Genomic DNA, 17,560 nt, shown 5'->3' with positions numbered 1-17,560 from the left:
GAAATGAAAATGAAATACAGCCATATATAACAAATTTTATATATAATAATGAGAGAAATAAATCACACAAAAAAGCTTACATAAAGAATTATCTTGTTCATAAAAAGTTCAAAATAGGCAAAACTAAACCATCTTGTTGAAGAATATATACACAGGCAGTAAAAACTAGAGAGAAAAGCGAATGGGTACCAAAAAAGTTATCAGTTACCTTAGTGGGCACACGGGAGATTATTGAGAAGGAACACACACAGGGCTTCAGGGGTGCTGACAACATTCTATTTCTTGACTAGGGAGTTTATTTTTACTATTACTATTATGTGAGGGGCTGTTATATAATTATTTTTTACCATGAGTATATTTTATGACCTTTCCAATATGTTATTATTCATAATTTTAAGACATAATTTAAAAATTTAAAGAAGTTCTCGGATTTGGTTATGCCCTCAACGTAAACTGCAAATCCTTTATATTAATTACTGGACTAACTACTCCAAGCTTTGATAGACAAAGTTAATTATTTGTATTGTATAATCAATTGTAATAAATATGTATGTGAATGCAATTATGTCAGCAATTCCAAATAACAGAGTGTATGATATATATATTTAGATCTTTGTTGTGAAAGAAATTGACAGTTCATGTCATGAATCATTTGGCAAGAAATACATTCATTGGTTTTAATCTTTGGATTACTAACTATATTTGCATATATTACATTTTCTCAAAGTTAAACTTTACTCTCTTGCATTTTTTAAATTTTTTCTTCAGACAATTTCAAACGTTTCCATGGGTATTTTTATAGTGGAATATCAGTTTTATACTAACACAAGTACATTACCAGCAAAGAATATTTAATTGTAATATAAGACTTAGTAGGCTTTTTTGAGTTCATCTCACCCAAAATTTAAACTTCTTCGAGCATTTGATGTTACACTTATTCGATCTGTTGATGGACTTGGAATCACGTGACGTCCTGGAGACATCTTCTTTACTTCCCATGCCAATGAAGTTGGTCTGCCAAATGAAAACATATAATTGATTCATTAATAAACAGGAAAACAAGATCATCTTTTCTCTTGGTTGTTAGTGGGTGAAAACAATCATGTCATGATTTTCCCTAGAGTGCTGCTTAACAGAAAGTTACCTTGTTACCAGTCAAGGTCATAGACGATCTGTTGTCCATGTTTTTCTACCCATTGCAGCACAGCAGCATAACTCTGCTGATCTAAAGGTCATAAAAACATTGAGACACACTACTTATAAATTACAAGCCTCCACACCACCAGGTTAAAAAAAAAATTTAAAAGGCAATAGTACTATTTTGGGCTGCCTATGTCTCATCTCCTTGAGAAACAAGTTTGTTGAATAGGCATCAAGACATAAAGACAATGGTGAGGGTTAAATAAAGATTATACAGGGAAATAGGAAGTCTCCCTCCATCTCTTAATCCCCCACAGAAGTGGTAGCGTACAGATTTCATTGCTCTCTGTTGGCAAGCTACGCAATGTAACTTCACTTCTACTCTTCCTTCTTTTCACTAGCCCCACAACCAATCAGTTGACAGGCACAGAGCACTCAGATGCTGCGTGCTGATTCCAAATGAAGCTTTCAAAAGGAATTTAGATCTCTCATTACCCGCCTAATAAAAAATCATCAATGTTCCTCACTGAATACTGTATTAAAAAAGAAGTATCATCTTTCCCTATATCATCTCACATATGCCCTGTACTTCCACAGCTGTATATTTAATGCTACTCCCGTCCTAAAAGCCAATCACTTGTTAATATCCACCCCATCCTTTAAACACTACCCCTGCATCCACTATGAAATCTTTCCAACTGATCACCTAAGCAGGCTATGACCCTGTCCTTCTCTCAACACCCATAACAGGTTTTTGTTCAACAAGTTCTATTTTACCTCACTTTCATAGACTGTAAATTCCATGAGAGTAGTAAATGTGTTATATTCAGCAATTAAATGGATAAAAGTACCTTGCACTGATAAAACTAAAAAAAAAAAACAAACTCACTGCCGTCCAGTTGATTCTGACCCACAGCGACCCTATAGGACAGAGTAGAACTGCCCCATAGGGTCTCCAAGGACTGCCTGGTGGATTCGCACTGCCGACCTTTTGGTTAGCAGCAGTAGCACTCACCACTACGCCAGCAGGGTTTCCTCTTACTGAGGTGCCCAATAAATATTTGTTACTGAACTGAATGAGAAATGCAACATGCAATTTTTATATTTCAAGTTACAAGGTCAAGTTTATTGTTCAGTCTCAGTGCATGCTACCAAAACCAGCTGGCTGCTACAAAGACCAGAAATTCATTACCTGCTTTGAGCATCTGTCTTCTCTAGCTTTTCCTGAAGCTGAATCCAGTCAATCAATGCTTTGAAATCCCTTACATAGTTATCCAGCATCATTAGCACCTCCTAATTTAAAGTAAACAAAAATATTAAATTCTATTCTGAGGCTAAAAGTGCCAAGAAGAAACTATTAGAGGTGAATGACTTACGAATTCATAATTTTTACATTATATTCTCGTGGAGAAAGCTGCACAATCTACTGATCTATTTTTTTTTTTATCCTCACTGTTTAATAAGATAATAAAAAATTACTGCAGTTGAAAGTCTAAAGACCCAGAGATGGTACTGATATTTCTTCTCAAGATGTCCTCAAAAGGTCATCATTTTAACTTTTTTTATTGTGACATCTAATATAGAAAGTACACAAAACATATATGTACAAATAAATTACTGCAAAGTGAAGTCCTATGAAACCACCACCTAAGACGAAAAATACAACAATGCCAGTCCCTTCCAGCTCCTCAGGCACCCCTCCCAATTACTACCTCATCCTTCCTTCAAGGTAGCCACTACTTGACTTCTAATCATTTAATTTTGTCCATTTCTCAACTTTATGTAAATAAACTTATATAGTACACATTATTTTGTGGCTTCTTTCATAGTTTTGTTAAATAGATTCATCCATATCACAAAGTGAGTAAACTTGTAATTCAGTCACTGTCATTAATAAACAGTATTCCATCGTACGTATACACCGATATTTATTTCCTTAACCTCTTGATGGCAGACATTTGGGTGATTTCCATTTTTTGACATTACAAATTATGCTGTTATGAATAATCACGTACTTGTCCTCTGAACATATGTAGCCATCTCTGTTAAGTAGAACTGCTGAGTCATAGGGTAAGCATACATTCAACTATAGTGCATAATGCCAAATTGTTTTCCAGGGTGGCTGCCATTCCTACCAGCAGTTTTATACAAGTTCCTCTTGCACCACATTCTCACCTACATTTGCTATATTATCCATTTGTAGGTGTGTGTTTTGTTCTGCTTTTTAACCTGAGCCACTTCAACAGGAAAGTACCAGGTATCAGTGCTTCATTCCTTTTAATGGCTGAATAATTGCATAAATATGCCAAATTTTGTTCCATCTATTTTATTCATAAGTTATGGAAACCCTGGTGGTGTAGTGGTTAAGAGCTACAACTGCTAACCAAAAGGTCTGCAGTTCGAATCTACCAGGCACTCCTTAGAAATTCTATGGAGCAGTTCTACTCTGTCCTATAGGGTCGCTATGAGTCAGAACTGACTCGACAGCAACGGGTTTGGTTTTTGGTTATTCATAAATTGATAAACATTTGGTTTGTTTCCAGTTTCAGTTGTTATGAATAATGCTGCTATGAACATTCATACATAAGTTTTTGTGTGAACGTATTTTCATTTCTAGTGGGTATATACCTGGGATTAGAACTGCTGTGCTGTATGGTATTTCTATGCTTCACTTTTTTATGAATCAGCGAACTGTTTTCTACAGAGGCTGCTCCATTTTACATTCCCATCAGCAATTTACAAGGACTGATACCACCCAACATCAAGACATATATAAAAGTAATCAAGAGAGTGTGGTATTGCTGAAAGAACAAAAAGATCAATGGAATAGAACAGAAAGCCCAGAAACAGGTCTATACAAATATAGTCAACTAATCCTTGACAAAGAAGCAAACAACTCAATGAAGATTGTCTTTTCAACAAATTGAACAACTGGACACCCACAAGCAAAAAAAACGAACCTAGAGACAGATCCTCCACCTTTCACAAAAAATAATTCAAAATGGATCATAGATCTAAATATAAAATGCAAAACTATACAACTTTTAGAAAAAATCTAGGTGATCTTGGATTTGGCCATGACTCCTCAGATACAACAACAAAAGTACAATCTATAAAAGAAAAAATTGATAAATTGGACTTCATTAAAATTAAAAATTTCTGGACACAGAGACAACATGGCACTATAGACAGAAACACCATGCTGTCCCTCCAGAGCAAAGACCTGAAAAACTAAGTAAAACAGAGAAAAACATCAATTCTAGAACCCTAACGGCTTGAATCCCCTAGGTGCTCCCTGGAAACCCCATGGGTGCAGATCTACTCTGTCCTATAGGGTCACTATGAGTTGGAACTGACTTGACAGCAATGGGTTAGGGAAGTGTCAAAAGAAGAGATAAAGAACTCAACCAAGCACCAAATGGAATAAGAAACTGACAGAGAACAGAGAGCAAGGAGAGATATGGAATGGAAGTCCCCTATCAGCTAACATGGCCTGGATTCGCCATCTTGGACTCCTCAGCCACCCAGATTGGTGGACAGGGAGTACGGGAAGGCAGCTTCATGGAGCCCCCAGCAGAAGACAGAGAACCTTGTAACCAGTGATACATGCTTTCCCACCTCCCCACCCTTCTTCCCCCTGCTTGGCCTCCGCAGCTTCCTGGTGGACAGCGGTCGCTTGGCCAGGGAGGCACTGTCTGTGCTACGTGGATTCACCCCACCCACACCAGCAAGCTCCTGCAGTGCCATTTTTTTAATGCTATTGCTGCTTCTTCTCTTTCTCTCTCACCTTTTTCCCTTCCTTTCTCTCAAACACCTGGCTCCATGTGCCATCTTTGCTTCTTCTTGACAGGCTGTGAAGTGCAGCTTGGCTGGGGAATCGCTTCCCCAATCCACACTGCCATGCCAGTGGGATCCCTAGGGGTACTTTTTTCTTTTTTCTCTTTGTTTTTTCCTTTTTGTTTTTCATTTTTTGATTTCTTGTCTCTCTCTACGTTCCTTCTTTTCCTGTCTCCTGAAAACCTGGCGCTATATGCCATCTCTACACATTCTAGATAGGCTGTGCTGCTTGGCTTGGGAGCCACTTCCCAGGCCTGCTCCGCCATGCTCTTGGGATCCCTGGGGCGTTTTTTTTTAATTATTTAATTTCATTTATCTTTTTCTTCTTTTCTCAGTTTCTTGTGTTTATTTTCCTTCTTTCCCTGTCTACTAAATACCTGGCCCTGTGTGCCATGTCCACCCCATCTAGATGGGCTGTGCAAGTACCTAGTAACTTGGGAGCCACTTCCCCAGTCCATGCCACCAAAGCCAGTGGACTCCTTGGGAATTTTTTTTTTTTTTTTCTTTTCTCAATTTCTTGTCTTTCTCTACCATCTTTCCCTTCTTTTACCCTGAACATCTGGCAACGTGTGCCACCTGTGCTTCTTCTAGACGGGCTGTGCAGTGCCAAGTGATCCATGCCACCATAGCAGTGGACTCCCTAGGGGCATTTTTTTTCTCCCTTTTTCTCTTCATTACTTGATTTCTTGTCTCCCTCTACCTTCCTTCCTTCCCCTTCTCCTGAACACCTGGCGATATATGTCATCTCTGCTCCTGCTTCACAGGCTATGCGGTAACACTTGGCTGGGGACCCACTTCCGGTGGGCTCCCTTGGGGCATTTTTTTCTTCTTTCTTTACTTTCTTATTTTTGTCTCGGTTTCTTGGCTCTCTCTACCTTCCTTCCTCACCCTTCTCCTGAACACCTGGCAACATGTGCCATCTCCACTCTTGCTTGACAGGCTGTGCAATGTCACTCAGCTGGGGACTTGCTTCTGGTGGGCTCCCTTGGGGCATTTTTTTCTTTTTCTTCTTTTTTTCTCGGTTTCTTGACTCTACCGTCTTTACTCACCCTTCTCCTGAACACCTGAAGCTGTGTACCGTCTCTACTAGATTCTGATAGGCTGCGCAGCACCGCTCAGTTGGGTACCCGCTTCTGGTGCACTCCCTTGGAGCATCTTTCTTTCTTTCCCTCTTTCCTCTTTTTTTTTTTTTTTCTCAGTTTCTTATCTCTCTCTACCTCACTTCCTTTCCTTCCTCCCAACCACCTGGCGTCTTTTTCTTTCTTTTTCTTTTTTTTCTCAGTTTCTTGTCTCTCTCTACATTCCTTCCATTCCTTTCTCCCAACCACACAGCTGTGTTTGCCTTTTAATCTAGTTTCTTCTCTTTCCCTTCCTTCCTTTCTTTTCTCCCGCCCATCTAGCTGTGCCTCACCAACTAGCTAGAAAGCCACTGGCACACGACTTCCCCGGGTCTGCACCACTCCAACAGCAGGCTCCCTCACCATTTTTTTGTCTCCTGTTTCTCTCTCCTCTTTCTCTTCTTTCCCACACACACTTGGCTCCACATATCAAAACCTTCCTCCTCTCTCCTGCCTATGCGCACCATGCACTGAACACTGCGCCCCCAGAAAGCACAGGCACGGTCTACCAGAGCCTGCCTGGCATCAACCCTGGCTCCGCCCTGTCAGCCCCAGTACGTGCCACAAACAACCCATCCCAGCCCCTCCCCTTCCACTGGACCTGCCCTGTTGCACCACAGCTGAGCAACTGGCCGTGCCCATTGGACAAGGGGTAAGAAGTTTGTGTCCACACACAAACACACAACAAAGAACACCCAGCCCACCTGCTCAGACATAACCAGATAAAACAAAAAAAGCAGGAAGAAACAAACAAATCTACAATCAATAAACAAAGAAAATAACTACTAAATGCCCCAAAGACAGCAGACAATATCAAAACATATATGAAAAAACAGGACAGGATGGTTCCAATAGGCATCTGTAATGAATTGAATTGTGTCCCCCAAAAAATGTGTCAACTTGGTTAGGCCATGACTCCCAGTATTCTGTGGTTGCCCTCCATTTTGTAATTGTAATTTTATGTTAAAGAGGATTAGGCTGGGATTGTTAACACCCTTACCAGGTCGCATCCTTGATCCAATGTAAAGGGAGTTTCCCTGGGGTGTGGCCTACACCATCTTTTACCTCTCAAGAGATAAAAGGAAAGGGAAGCTAGCAGAGAGCTGAGTGCCTCATACCACCAATAAAGCTGCACCAGGAACAGACTGCATACTCTGGACCCAGGGTCCCTGCACCTGAGAAGCTCCTCGACCAGGGGAAGATTGAGGACAAGGACCTTCCTCCAGAGCCAACAAAGAGAGAAAGCCTTTCCCTGGAGCTGACACCCTAAATTTAGACTTGTAACCTATTAGACTTGTGAGAGAATAAATTTCTCTTGTTAAAGCCATCCACTTGTGGTATTTCTGTTATGGCAGCACTAGATAAATAAGACAGCATCCAAAATAAAACACCAGATGACTTTCCAGCAGAAGAAAAGGCACTTGACCTACGTGATATGGAATTCAAATATTTAATATTCAGAACTATCTAAGAGTTGAAGGAAAAGGCTGACAAAAATAAGGAAAATAGACAAAATTATGGAAAAGACAGCAAAATCATGGAAAACACAGACAAAACAATGGAAGAATTCAGGAAAATAATACAGGAACAAAATGTCAAAATAAACTCACAACTAGAAATCATACAAAAACCACACCTAGAAATCCAAAAGATAAACAACAAGGTTTCAAAATTGGACAGTATCACAGACAGTCTGAGGAAGTCTGAAACAATGAAAGATAGGATCAGCAAAATTGAAGACAAATACATGGATACCACTTTGAGGAAAAATCAGAGAAAAGAAATAAAAATGAAGAAACACTAAGAATGACAGGGCACAGAATCAAAATAAAAAATTTGTGAGTGATCGGAGTTCCAGAATGGGGAGAAAACGGAAAACACAGAGAGGATCATTGAAGAATTGCTCACAGTAAACTTCCTTAAAATCATGAAAGATGAAAAGTTGACCAGTCAAGAAGCTCAAACCCCATAGAGAATTGACCCCAAAAGAAAACCACCAAGGCATATCATAACCACACTCGCTAAAACCCAGGACAAAGAATTCTGAGGCCAGCTTGAGAAAAATGAAAAGTCACATACAGATGGGAAACCATAAGACTAAGCTGACTACTCGGCAGAAACTATGCAGGGAAGAAGGCAATGGGATGACATATATGAAACCTTTAAAGAAAAAAATTGCCAACCAAGAATATATACTGCAAAACTCTCGCTCAAATACAATGGTGAAATCAGTACACTTTCACATAAACAAAAATTAAGGGACTATGTAAAAACCAAACCAAATTTACAAGAAGTATTAAAGGGAGTCATTTGGTTTGAGAACAAACAACATCAGATGACAGCCTGAACCCAGGACACAAGACTGCATCAGCCAGGTACCAACCTAAGTAATGAACTCTCAAGGACTAATCAAAATTAAAAACATTTACAACAGTGAATCAGAGAGGTTAATCCGTAAATGACAACAACGTGAGAACAATAAAAGAGGGAATAAACAGTGTAGATATAGAACTTTCAAATGGAGAGGAACGCAAGGCAATATCAAATGATAAAAGCCTCGTTCAAATTTAGGAAGGGTAAATTTAAAGGTAATCACAAAGAAAGTTAACAAACTGACTCATCGAAATGAAGAAGAACATAAAGGCTCAATAAACATAAAATCTACCAAAAAAAAAGAAATGGAAAAAAATCCACAACAACAACAAAAAAAGCAATTCAGCACAGGAGAGTAAGAACAACACAGAAAACATCAGCATGACAAAAAAAAGAAGAAGAAGAAGAACTACAAAATGTCAGCAACAAACTCACACATATCAATAATTACACTGAACGTAAATGGCCTAAATGCAACCATACAGGGACGGAGAGATACGGAATGGATTTCAAAAAAAAAAACAGGATCCACCAATATGCTGTCTACAGGAGACACACCTTAGAAACAAAGTCACAAATTTATTAAGAATCAAAGGATGGAAAAAAATATACCAAGCAAACAGCTACCAAAAAAGAGCAGGAGTGGCAATACTACCCTCAGATAAAACAGACTTTAAAATAAAATCCACCATAAAAGAAAAAGAAGGGCATTAAATCCTGATTAAAGGGACAATCGCATCATGAAGACACAACCAAAATAAATATCTACACACTCAATGACAGGGCTCCAAAATACATAAAACGAACTCTAACAGCACTGAAAAGAGAAACTGACAGTTCCACAATAATAGTAGGAGATTTCAACACACCACTCTCGGTAAAGAACAGAACATCTAGAAAGAAACTCAACAAAGATACAGAAGTTCTAAAGGCCACAATCAGTCAACCTGACCTCACAGACATATATAAAACATGCAACAGCTGCAAAGTACACATTCTTTTTGATGCAGGTGGAACATTTCCAGAATAGACCACATCTTAGGCTAAAAAGCAACCATCAACAAAATCCAAAACACTGAGATAATACGAAGTATCTTCTCTGATCACAAAGCCATCAAAATAGAAATTAACAAGAAGAAGAGCAAGGGAAAAAAAATCAGTACGTGGAAACTGAGTAACACCTTGCTTAAAAACCACTGGGTAACAGAATAAATCAAAGATGGAATCAAATCATTCCTAACACAGCATAAAACTTTTGTGAAACAGCAAAAGCAGTGCTCAGAGGTCCATTTATAGCAATAGATGCACACACCAAAAGAGAAGGTACAAAATCAAGAGTAGCTACACAACTTGAACAAATAGAAAGAGGATATTAAAAGAAGCCCGCAGCCACCAGAAGAAAGGAAATAATAAAGATTAGAGCAGAAATAAATGAAGTAGAAAAACAATGGAAACAATCAACAAAACCAAAGGTTGGTTCTTTGAAAGCATCAACAAAATCAACAAACCACTGGCCAAACTGATGAAAGAAAAACAGAAAAGGACGCAAGTAACCCAAATAAGAAACAAAATGGGCAACATTACAACAGACCCAACTGAAATAAAAAGGACTGTAACAGAGTACTATGAAAACCTATACTCTAACAAAGTTTTGAAAACCTAGAGGAAATAGGCAAATTTCTAGAAACACACTATCTACCCAAACTAACACAAACTGAAGTTGAAAATCTGAACAGACACATAACAAGAGGAGAGACTGAAGAAGTAATAAAAAAAAAAAAAAAACTCCCAATAAAAAAAGCCCTGGCCCATATGGCTTCACTGAAGAATTCTACTAGACATTCAGAAAAGAGCTTACACCAGTACTACTCAAACTATTTCAGAACACAGAAAAGAAAGGGATACTTCCAAATTCATTCTATGAAGTCAGCATAACCTAATACCAAAACCAGCCAAAGACACCGCAAAAAAAGAAAATTACAGACCAATATCTCTCATGAATACAGATGCAAAACTTCTCAACAAAATTCTAGCCAACAGAATTCAGCATCGTATCAAAAAGATAATACACCACGATCAAGTGGGATTCATACCAGGTATGCAAGGATGGTTTGACTAGAAAATCAATGAACGTAATCCACCACATAAATAAAGTATCACATGATCATCTCAATCAACACAGAAAAGGCATTTGACAAAGTCCAACCCTATTCCTGATAAAAACTATCAATAAAATAAGTATAGAAGGGAAATTCCTAAACATAATAAAGAGCATCTACACAAAACCAACAGCCAACATTACCATAAAGAAGAGAGGCTGAAAACATTCCCCCTGAGAACAGGAACAAGACAAGGATGCCCTTTATCACCGTTCCTATTTAACATTGTGCTGGAAGTCCTAGCTAGCGCAGTAAGGCAAGAAAAAGAAAGGGCATCCAAATTAGTAATGAAGAAGTTAAACTGCCCCCATTTGTGAATGATAAGGTACTATACATAGAAAAACCCAGAAGACTCCACGAGAAAACCACTGAAATTAATAGAAAGATTCAGCAGAGTAGCAGGATACAAGATAAACATATTAAAATCAGTTGGATTCCTCTACATCACTAAAAAGAACTGCAAAAAAGAAATCAGGGAAGCAATACCATTTATATTAGCCCCTAAAAAAATAAAGTACTTCAGAATAAATCTAACCAGGGATGCAAAAAACCTATACAAAGAAAACTACAAAACACTACTGCAAGAAACCAAAAGAGATCTACATAAATGGAAAAACATACCATGCTCATGGATAGGAAGACTCAACATTGTGAAAATATCAATTCTACCCAAAGCAATCTACAAATACGACGCAAGCCTGATCCAAATACCAATAGCATTCTTTAAAGAGATGGAAAAACTTATCATTAACTTTATACGAGGCCCCGGATAAGTAAAGCACTACTGAAGAAAAAGAATAAAGCAGGAGGACTCACACTACCTGACGTCAGAACCTACTATACAGCTACAGTAGTCGAAACAGCCTGGTTGGTACTGGTACGACAGATACGTTGACCAGTGGAATGGAATGGAACTGAGAACTCAGCTTTAAATCCATCCACCTACTGTCATCTGATCTTCAACAAGGGCCCAAAATCCATCATATGGGGAAAAGATAATCTTTTTAACAAATGGTACTGGCAAAACTGGATGTCCATCTGCAAAAAAATGAAACAGGACCCATACCTCACAGCATATACAAAAACTAATTCAAAATGGATCAAACACCTAAATATAAAACCAAAAACTATAAAGATCATAGAAGAAAAGACAGGATCAATGCTAGAGGCCGTAATACACAGCATTAAGAGGATACAAACCATAACTAACAACATACAAACTCCGGAAGATAAGCTAGATAACTGGGATCTTCTAAAAATTCAACACTTACTCTCATCAAAAGATTTCACCAAAAGATTAAAAAGAGAACCTACAGACTGGGAAAAAAAATTCTGGCTATTACAAATCCAACAAAGTTCTAATCTCTAAAATCTACAGGAAAATCCAGCACTTCTACAACAAAAAGATAAATAACTCAATAAAAAAACGAGCAAAGGAAACAAACAGACACTTCACCAAAGACATTCGAGCGGCTAACAGACACATGAGGAAATGCTCACATTCACTAGCCATTAGAGAAATGCAAATAAAAACTACAGTGAGATACCATCTTGATCCAGCATTACTAGCACAAATCAAGAAAATAACAAATGCTGGAGAGGCTGCGGGAAAATTCAAACTTTCATGCACTGCTGGTGGGAATATAAAATGGTACAGCCGTTCTGGAAAATGATATGGCACTTCCTTACAAAGCTAGAAATAGAAATACCATATGATCCAGCAATTCCACTCTTAGGAATATATCCTAGAGAATGAGAGCTGTCACATAAATAGACATGCATACCCATGCTCACTGCAGCATTGTTCACAAAAGCAAAAAGAGATGAACGGATAGGTGCCCATCAACAGATGAATGGATAAACAAACTATGATACACACAATGGAGTACTATGCAACAATAAAGAACAATGATGAATCTGCGAAGCATCTCGTAACATGGATGAATCTGGAGAACATTATGCTGAGTGAAATAAGTCAATCACAGAATGACAAATATTGAATGAGATCACTACTATAAAAACTCATGAAAAGGTTTACACACAAAAAGAAACAATCTTTGATGGTTATGAGGGAGGGGAGGGGCGAGAATGGAAAAACACTCAACAGACAATAGGTAAGTGGTAACTTTGGTGAAAGGTAAAACAGTATACAAATACTGGGGAAACCAGCACAACTGGTACAAGGCAAGGTCATGGAAGCTCCATAGACACATCCAAACTCCCTAAGGGACTGAATTGCTGGGCTGAGGGCTGTGGAGACCATGACCTCGGGGAACATCTAGCTCAACTGACATAATATAGTTTATAAAGAAAATGTTCTACATTCTACTTTGTTGAGTAGCATCTGGGGTATTAAAAGCCTGTGAACGGCCATCTAAGACAATCACTGGTCTCACCCTTTCAGGAGCAAGTGAAAATTAACAAAACCAAAGACACAAGGGAAAGATTAGTCCAAAAGACTAATGGACCACAACTACCACAGTCTTCACCAAAATGAATCCAGTAAAACTAGATAGTGACTGACTACCACTACTGACTGCTCTGACAGGGATCACAACAGAAGGTCCCAGACACAGCTGGAGAAAAATGTAGAACGAAATTCTAACTCACAAAAAAAGACCAGACTTACTGGCCTGACAGAGACTGGAGAAACCCCAAGAGTACGGCCCCTGGACACCCTTTTAACTCAATACTGAAGTTATTCCTGAGGTTCACCCTTCAGCCAAAGATCAGACTGACCCATAAAACAAAATGAAACTAAAGGGGCACACCAGCCCGGAAGCAAGGACTAGAAGGCAGGAGGGGACAGGAAAGCTGGTGATTGGGAATCCAAGGTCGAGAGGGGAGAGTGTTGACACGTCATGGGGTTGGTAACCAATGTCACAAAACAATATGTGCACTAATTGTTTAATGAGAAGCTAGTCTGTTCTGTAAACCTTCATGGAAAGTACAATAATGCAAAAAAAAAAAAATTAAAAACTTCTGGCTCTTCGAAAGACACCATGATGAGAATGAAAAGATAAGCCATAGACTGGGAGAAAATATTTACAAAATACATCTCTGATAAAGAACTTGTATCCAAAATAAACAAAGAATTCTTAAAAGTCAACAATAAGAAAACAAACCACCCAAAAGAAAAACGGCCAACAGACCTGAATAGACATTTCATTAAAGAATATACACAGATGGCAAATAAACATATGAAAAGATGATGAACATCCTATGTTATTAAAAACAACAACCAGTTGCTTAGTGGAGTTCAACTCATGGTAACTTCATATGTGTCAGAGCAGAGCTGTGCTTCATAGGGTTTTCAACGGCTGATTTTTTCAAAGGTAGATTGCTAGGTCTTTCTTCTCAGGTATATTTGAACGGACTCGAACCTCACACCTTTTGGTTAGCAGCAGAGCATATTAGTGGTTTGCACCACCAATTAGAACAACAATGAGATACCACCATACACTTATTAGAGTGGCTAAAATCCAAAACACTGACACCAACAAATGCTGACAAGGATGTGGAACAACAGAAACTATCGTTCATTGCTGGTGGGAATCAAAATGGTACAACCATTTTGAAAGACAGTCTGGCAGTTTCTTACAAAGCAGTCAATTCAAATGAGTTGAAAATGTATGTCCACACAAAAACTTACACATGAATGATTACAGCAGCTTTATTTATAAATACCAAAAATCAGAAGCAACCAAAATGTCCTTTAACAGGTAAATGAATAAACGAACTCTGGTGCATCTATACAATGGATTACTATTCAGTGATAAAAAGAACGAACTATCAAGCCACAAAAAGACAAAGCGGAAATTTAAATGCATATTGCTATGTGGAAGAAGCCAGTCTGAAAAGAATACATATTTTATGATTCCAACTATATGACATTCTGGAAAAGGCAAAACTACAGAGACAGTAAACATGTCAGTGGTTGCCAAGGGCTTGGGGGAAAAGAGGAGGGAGGAAAGAAAAGATGAATAGGCTAGCACGGGGGATTTTTAGGGCAGTGAAACTATTTTTGTATGATACTATTATAGTGGATACATGACATTTGTCAATATCCACAGAACTGTACAATACAGAGTGAGCCTTAATGCCAACTATGAACTTTAGTTAATATATTAATATCAACTCAGAGTCCCTGGGTGGCACAGTTAAGTACTTGACTACTAGTCGAAAGCTTGGTGGTTAAACCCACTCAGAGGTGTCCCAGAAGGCAGGCCTGATGATCTCTTCCAAAAGGACAGGGCTTGAAATCCCTATGGAGCAGTTCTACTCTGCACGCATGGGGTCACCATGAGTTGGAATCCACTGGATGGCAATTAACAATAATATCAGTTCATCAACTGTAATAAATGGACCACACTAACGCAACATGTTAATAATAGGAACACTGGGGGATGGGGTGGGAAATGTGGGAACTCTGTACTTTCTGCTCAATTTCCCTGTACACCTAAACTGTTCTAAAAAAAATAAAATCAAATCAATCTTTTTTTTAAAAAAAAAAAAAAGTACATTGGCCAGCACTGCTCTAGGCTGTCTTTGGTAATTAGACAAATCAAAAAAGATGAGATTTAAACAGATAAATTTAAAAAGATAATCCAAAAAACTAACTGTATAATTACAGGACCGGGGGAAAGTTGATCTGAACAGCACAGGGCACAGATAAAAAAGACTTATGAATTTTAGTTGACACTAAACTCAGGTTGGGTAAATAGTTTGCTGCTTCAACTGAAAAAAGTAAATATGATCTTACACTGCATCAATACAAGTATAATATCATCTTTGAAGATGATGTGCTTTTGATTTGCATGGCTCTGGTGACTAATAATTGGAGCACCTTTTTATGTGCTTGTTGTCTATTTGTATACCTTCTTTAGAAAAATGTCTATTCAAGTCCTTTGCCCTTTTTTAATTGGATTGCCTTTTTATTGCTGAGTTGTAAGAGTTCTTTATATATTCTGATTATTAAACCTTTTATCAGTTATATGGTTCCCAAATATTTTCTCCCATTCTGTAGGTTATCTCTTTGTTGACAAAGTCCTTTGATTCACAAAAGTTTTTAATTTTGATAAAGTTCAATTTATCTATGTTGTCTTCTGTTGCTCAAGAGTTTGGTGTCATATCTAAAACTCCATCACCAAATCCAAGGCCATGAAGATTTACCGCTATGTTTTCTTCTGAGTTTTAAGGTTTTAGCTCTTACATTTAGGTCCGTTGATCCATCTTTAGTTAATATTTGTACGTAGCATAAGGGTCAATGTCATTCTTTTGCATGTGGATATCCAGCTACCTCAACACAACCTGTTAAAAAGACTAATTTTTCCCCACTGAATGGTCTTAACACCCTTGTCAAAAATAAACTGGCCACAGGTGTATAGTTTTAATTCTGGACTCTTAATTCTATGCCATTGGTCTGTATGTCCATCCTTATGAAATGGTCTATATGTCCATCCTTATGAAAGTACAACATTGTCTTGATAACTGTAGCTGTGTAGTAAGTATTGACAAGTGTGAACCCTCCAAACCTTGTTCTTTTCGAGATCATTTTAGCTATTCAGGACCCCTTTCATTTCCCTGTGAATCTGAGGATCAGCTTTTCCATTCTATTTAAAAAAAAAAAAAAAAAAAGGCAAAGGGGTTGCACTGAATATGTACATCAGTTTGGGGAGCAATATTAACAACACTAAGTCTTTCAACCCATGAGTATGACATGTCCTTCCATTTATTTAGGTCTTCTTTATTTACTTTCAGCAATGTAAGTTTTCAGTACAAGCCACTTCATCTTAAAGATGAGAATACTGAGGTTTAGTGACGCCTTTTTATTTTCATGATGGCAATGAACACAAGCCCACTGACACCTGGCCCGCTGTCCTTTCTGCTAAGTCACATCTCCAAGACTGCCAATACTGGCAGTAATAAAAAAAGGATGATAGAAATTTAAAGATTACTAATAAATCTACTGCCTACAGTATGCTTCTCCTTAGTGTTTTTCTCAACATTTTTAACATTTACTTGAAAACTGAAATTAATCTGCAATGCAAATTCAAACATCAATAATAATGCTGCTTAGTGGTGGTGCAGTGGTTAAGTGCTACGGCTACTAACCAAAAGGTCGGCAATTCAAATACGCCAGGCGCTCCTTGGAAACTCTATGGGGCAGTTCTACCCCATCCTATAGAGTCACTATGAGTCAGAATCAACTCGATGGCAATGGGTTTAGTCCCTTCTAAATACTCCATCTTCAATACTACTAACATTTATGTGAAATTATCATCAGTTTAAAAAAATACATATTTGGAAAACAAATGCTTAAGATTTTACCAACATTTCTTATGCAGCTGATACAAAGCTAAACATATGAACAGCAACTCTGCATGATTTAAAACCAGTTTTCAATAATGGGTTGCTTGCCTTCTGTTATCAAATGCCACATTTCCACTGACACTAAGCTTCCAAAGATAAAATAAATTTTAAATTGACTGTAATTTGACAGGAAATCATTTTCAAATCAGCTTAACAAGGATGAATATATCATCTGTGCCCCAGAGTACACATTTATCATAATTACCATTATTACACTCTGATTTTCTTCTTTAGATAATTCAAAATTACATTACTGTGACACTACATTCCACACATCTGGCAAAGATTATTTTCTTGGCACTGATTAGCTGGGTATCTAAATAGCAACGAAAATTTTGAGTAAGAAAAGAGTGTAAAAGAACCCACAGAGATCTAGTCCACTGCTCAGAAAGAGGAAACTGACCTCAAGTGTGACTGTGAGTTTAAGTATCAGCACATCGGCCAAAGTTGTAATCTACTGAATAAGGCAAAGAACTGAAAAGTGTATTCACTAGAAAAAAGTCACTCACACCAGTCTCATCTTACTAGAAAGGCTACTTTCCAATGATCCCAGAAAATGCC

The 17,560-nt window shown here is 38.0% G+C and overlaps 1 protein-coding gene across 13 annotated transcripts in view; it reads right to left on the bottom strand.

The window, feature by feature from the left end:
- The window catches only part of SCAPER (S-phase cyclin A associated protein in the ER), a 495,697-nt gene that overhangs the window by 386,917 nt on the left and 91,220 nt on the right, over positions 1–17,560 (bottom strand). For 12 of the 13 annotated variants that reach the window (XM_049852841.1, XM_049852843.1, XM_049852837.1 and 9 more), the window contains 2 exons: positions 2,333–2,433; positions 898–1,014 (listed from right to left, as the gene is read on the bottom strand). In XM_049852841.1, coding sequence (XP_049708798.1) covers positions 898–1,014; positions 2,333–2,433 — 218 coding nt within the window. The remainder of the gene's footprint in view (positions 1–897; positions 1,015–2,332; positions 2,434–17,560) is intronic. The other variant, XM_049852848.1, reaches the window with a different exon arrangement.

This window comes from Elephas maximus, chromosome 13 (genome assembly GCF_024166365.1).
Source record: "Elephas maximus indicus isolate mEleMax1 chromosome 13, mEleMax1 primary haplotype, whole genome shotgun sequence".
Classification (NCBI taxonomy): Eukaryota; Metazoa; Chordata; class Mammalia; order Proboscidea; family Elephantidae; genus Elephas; species Elephas maximus.
This window is presented reverse-complemented; position numbering and strand designations above follow the sequence as displayed.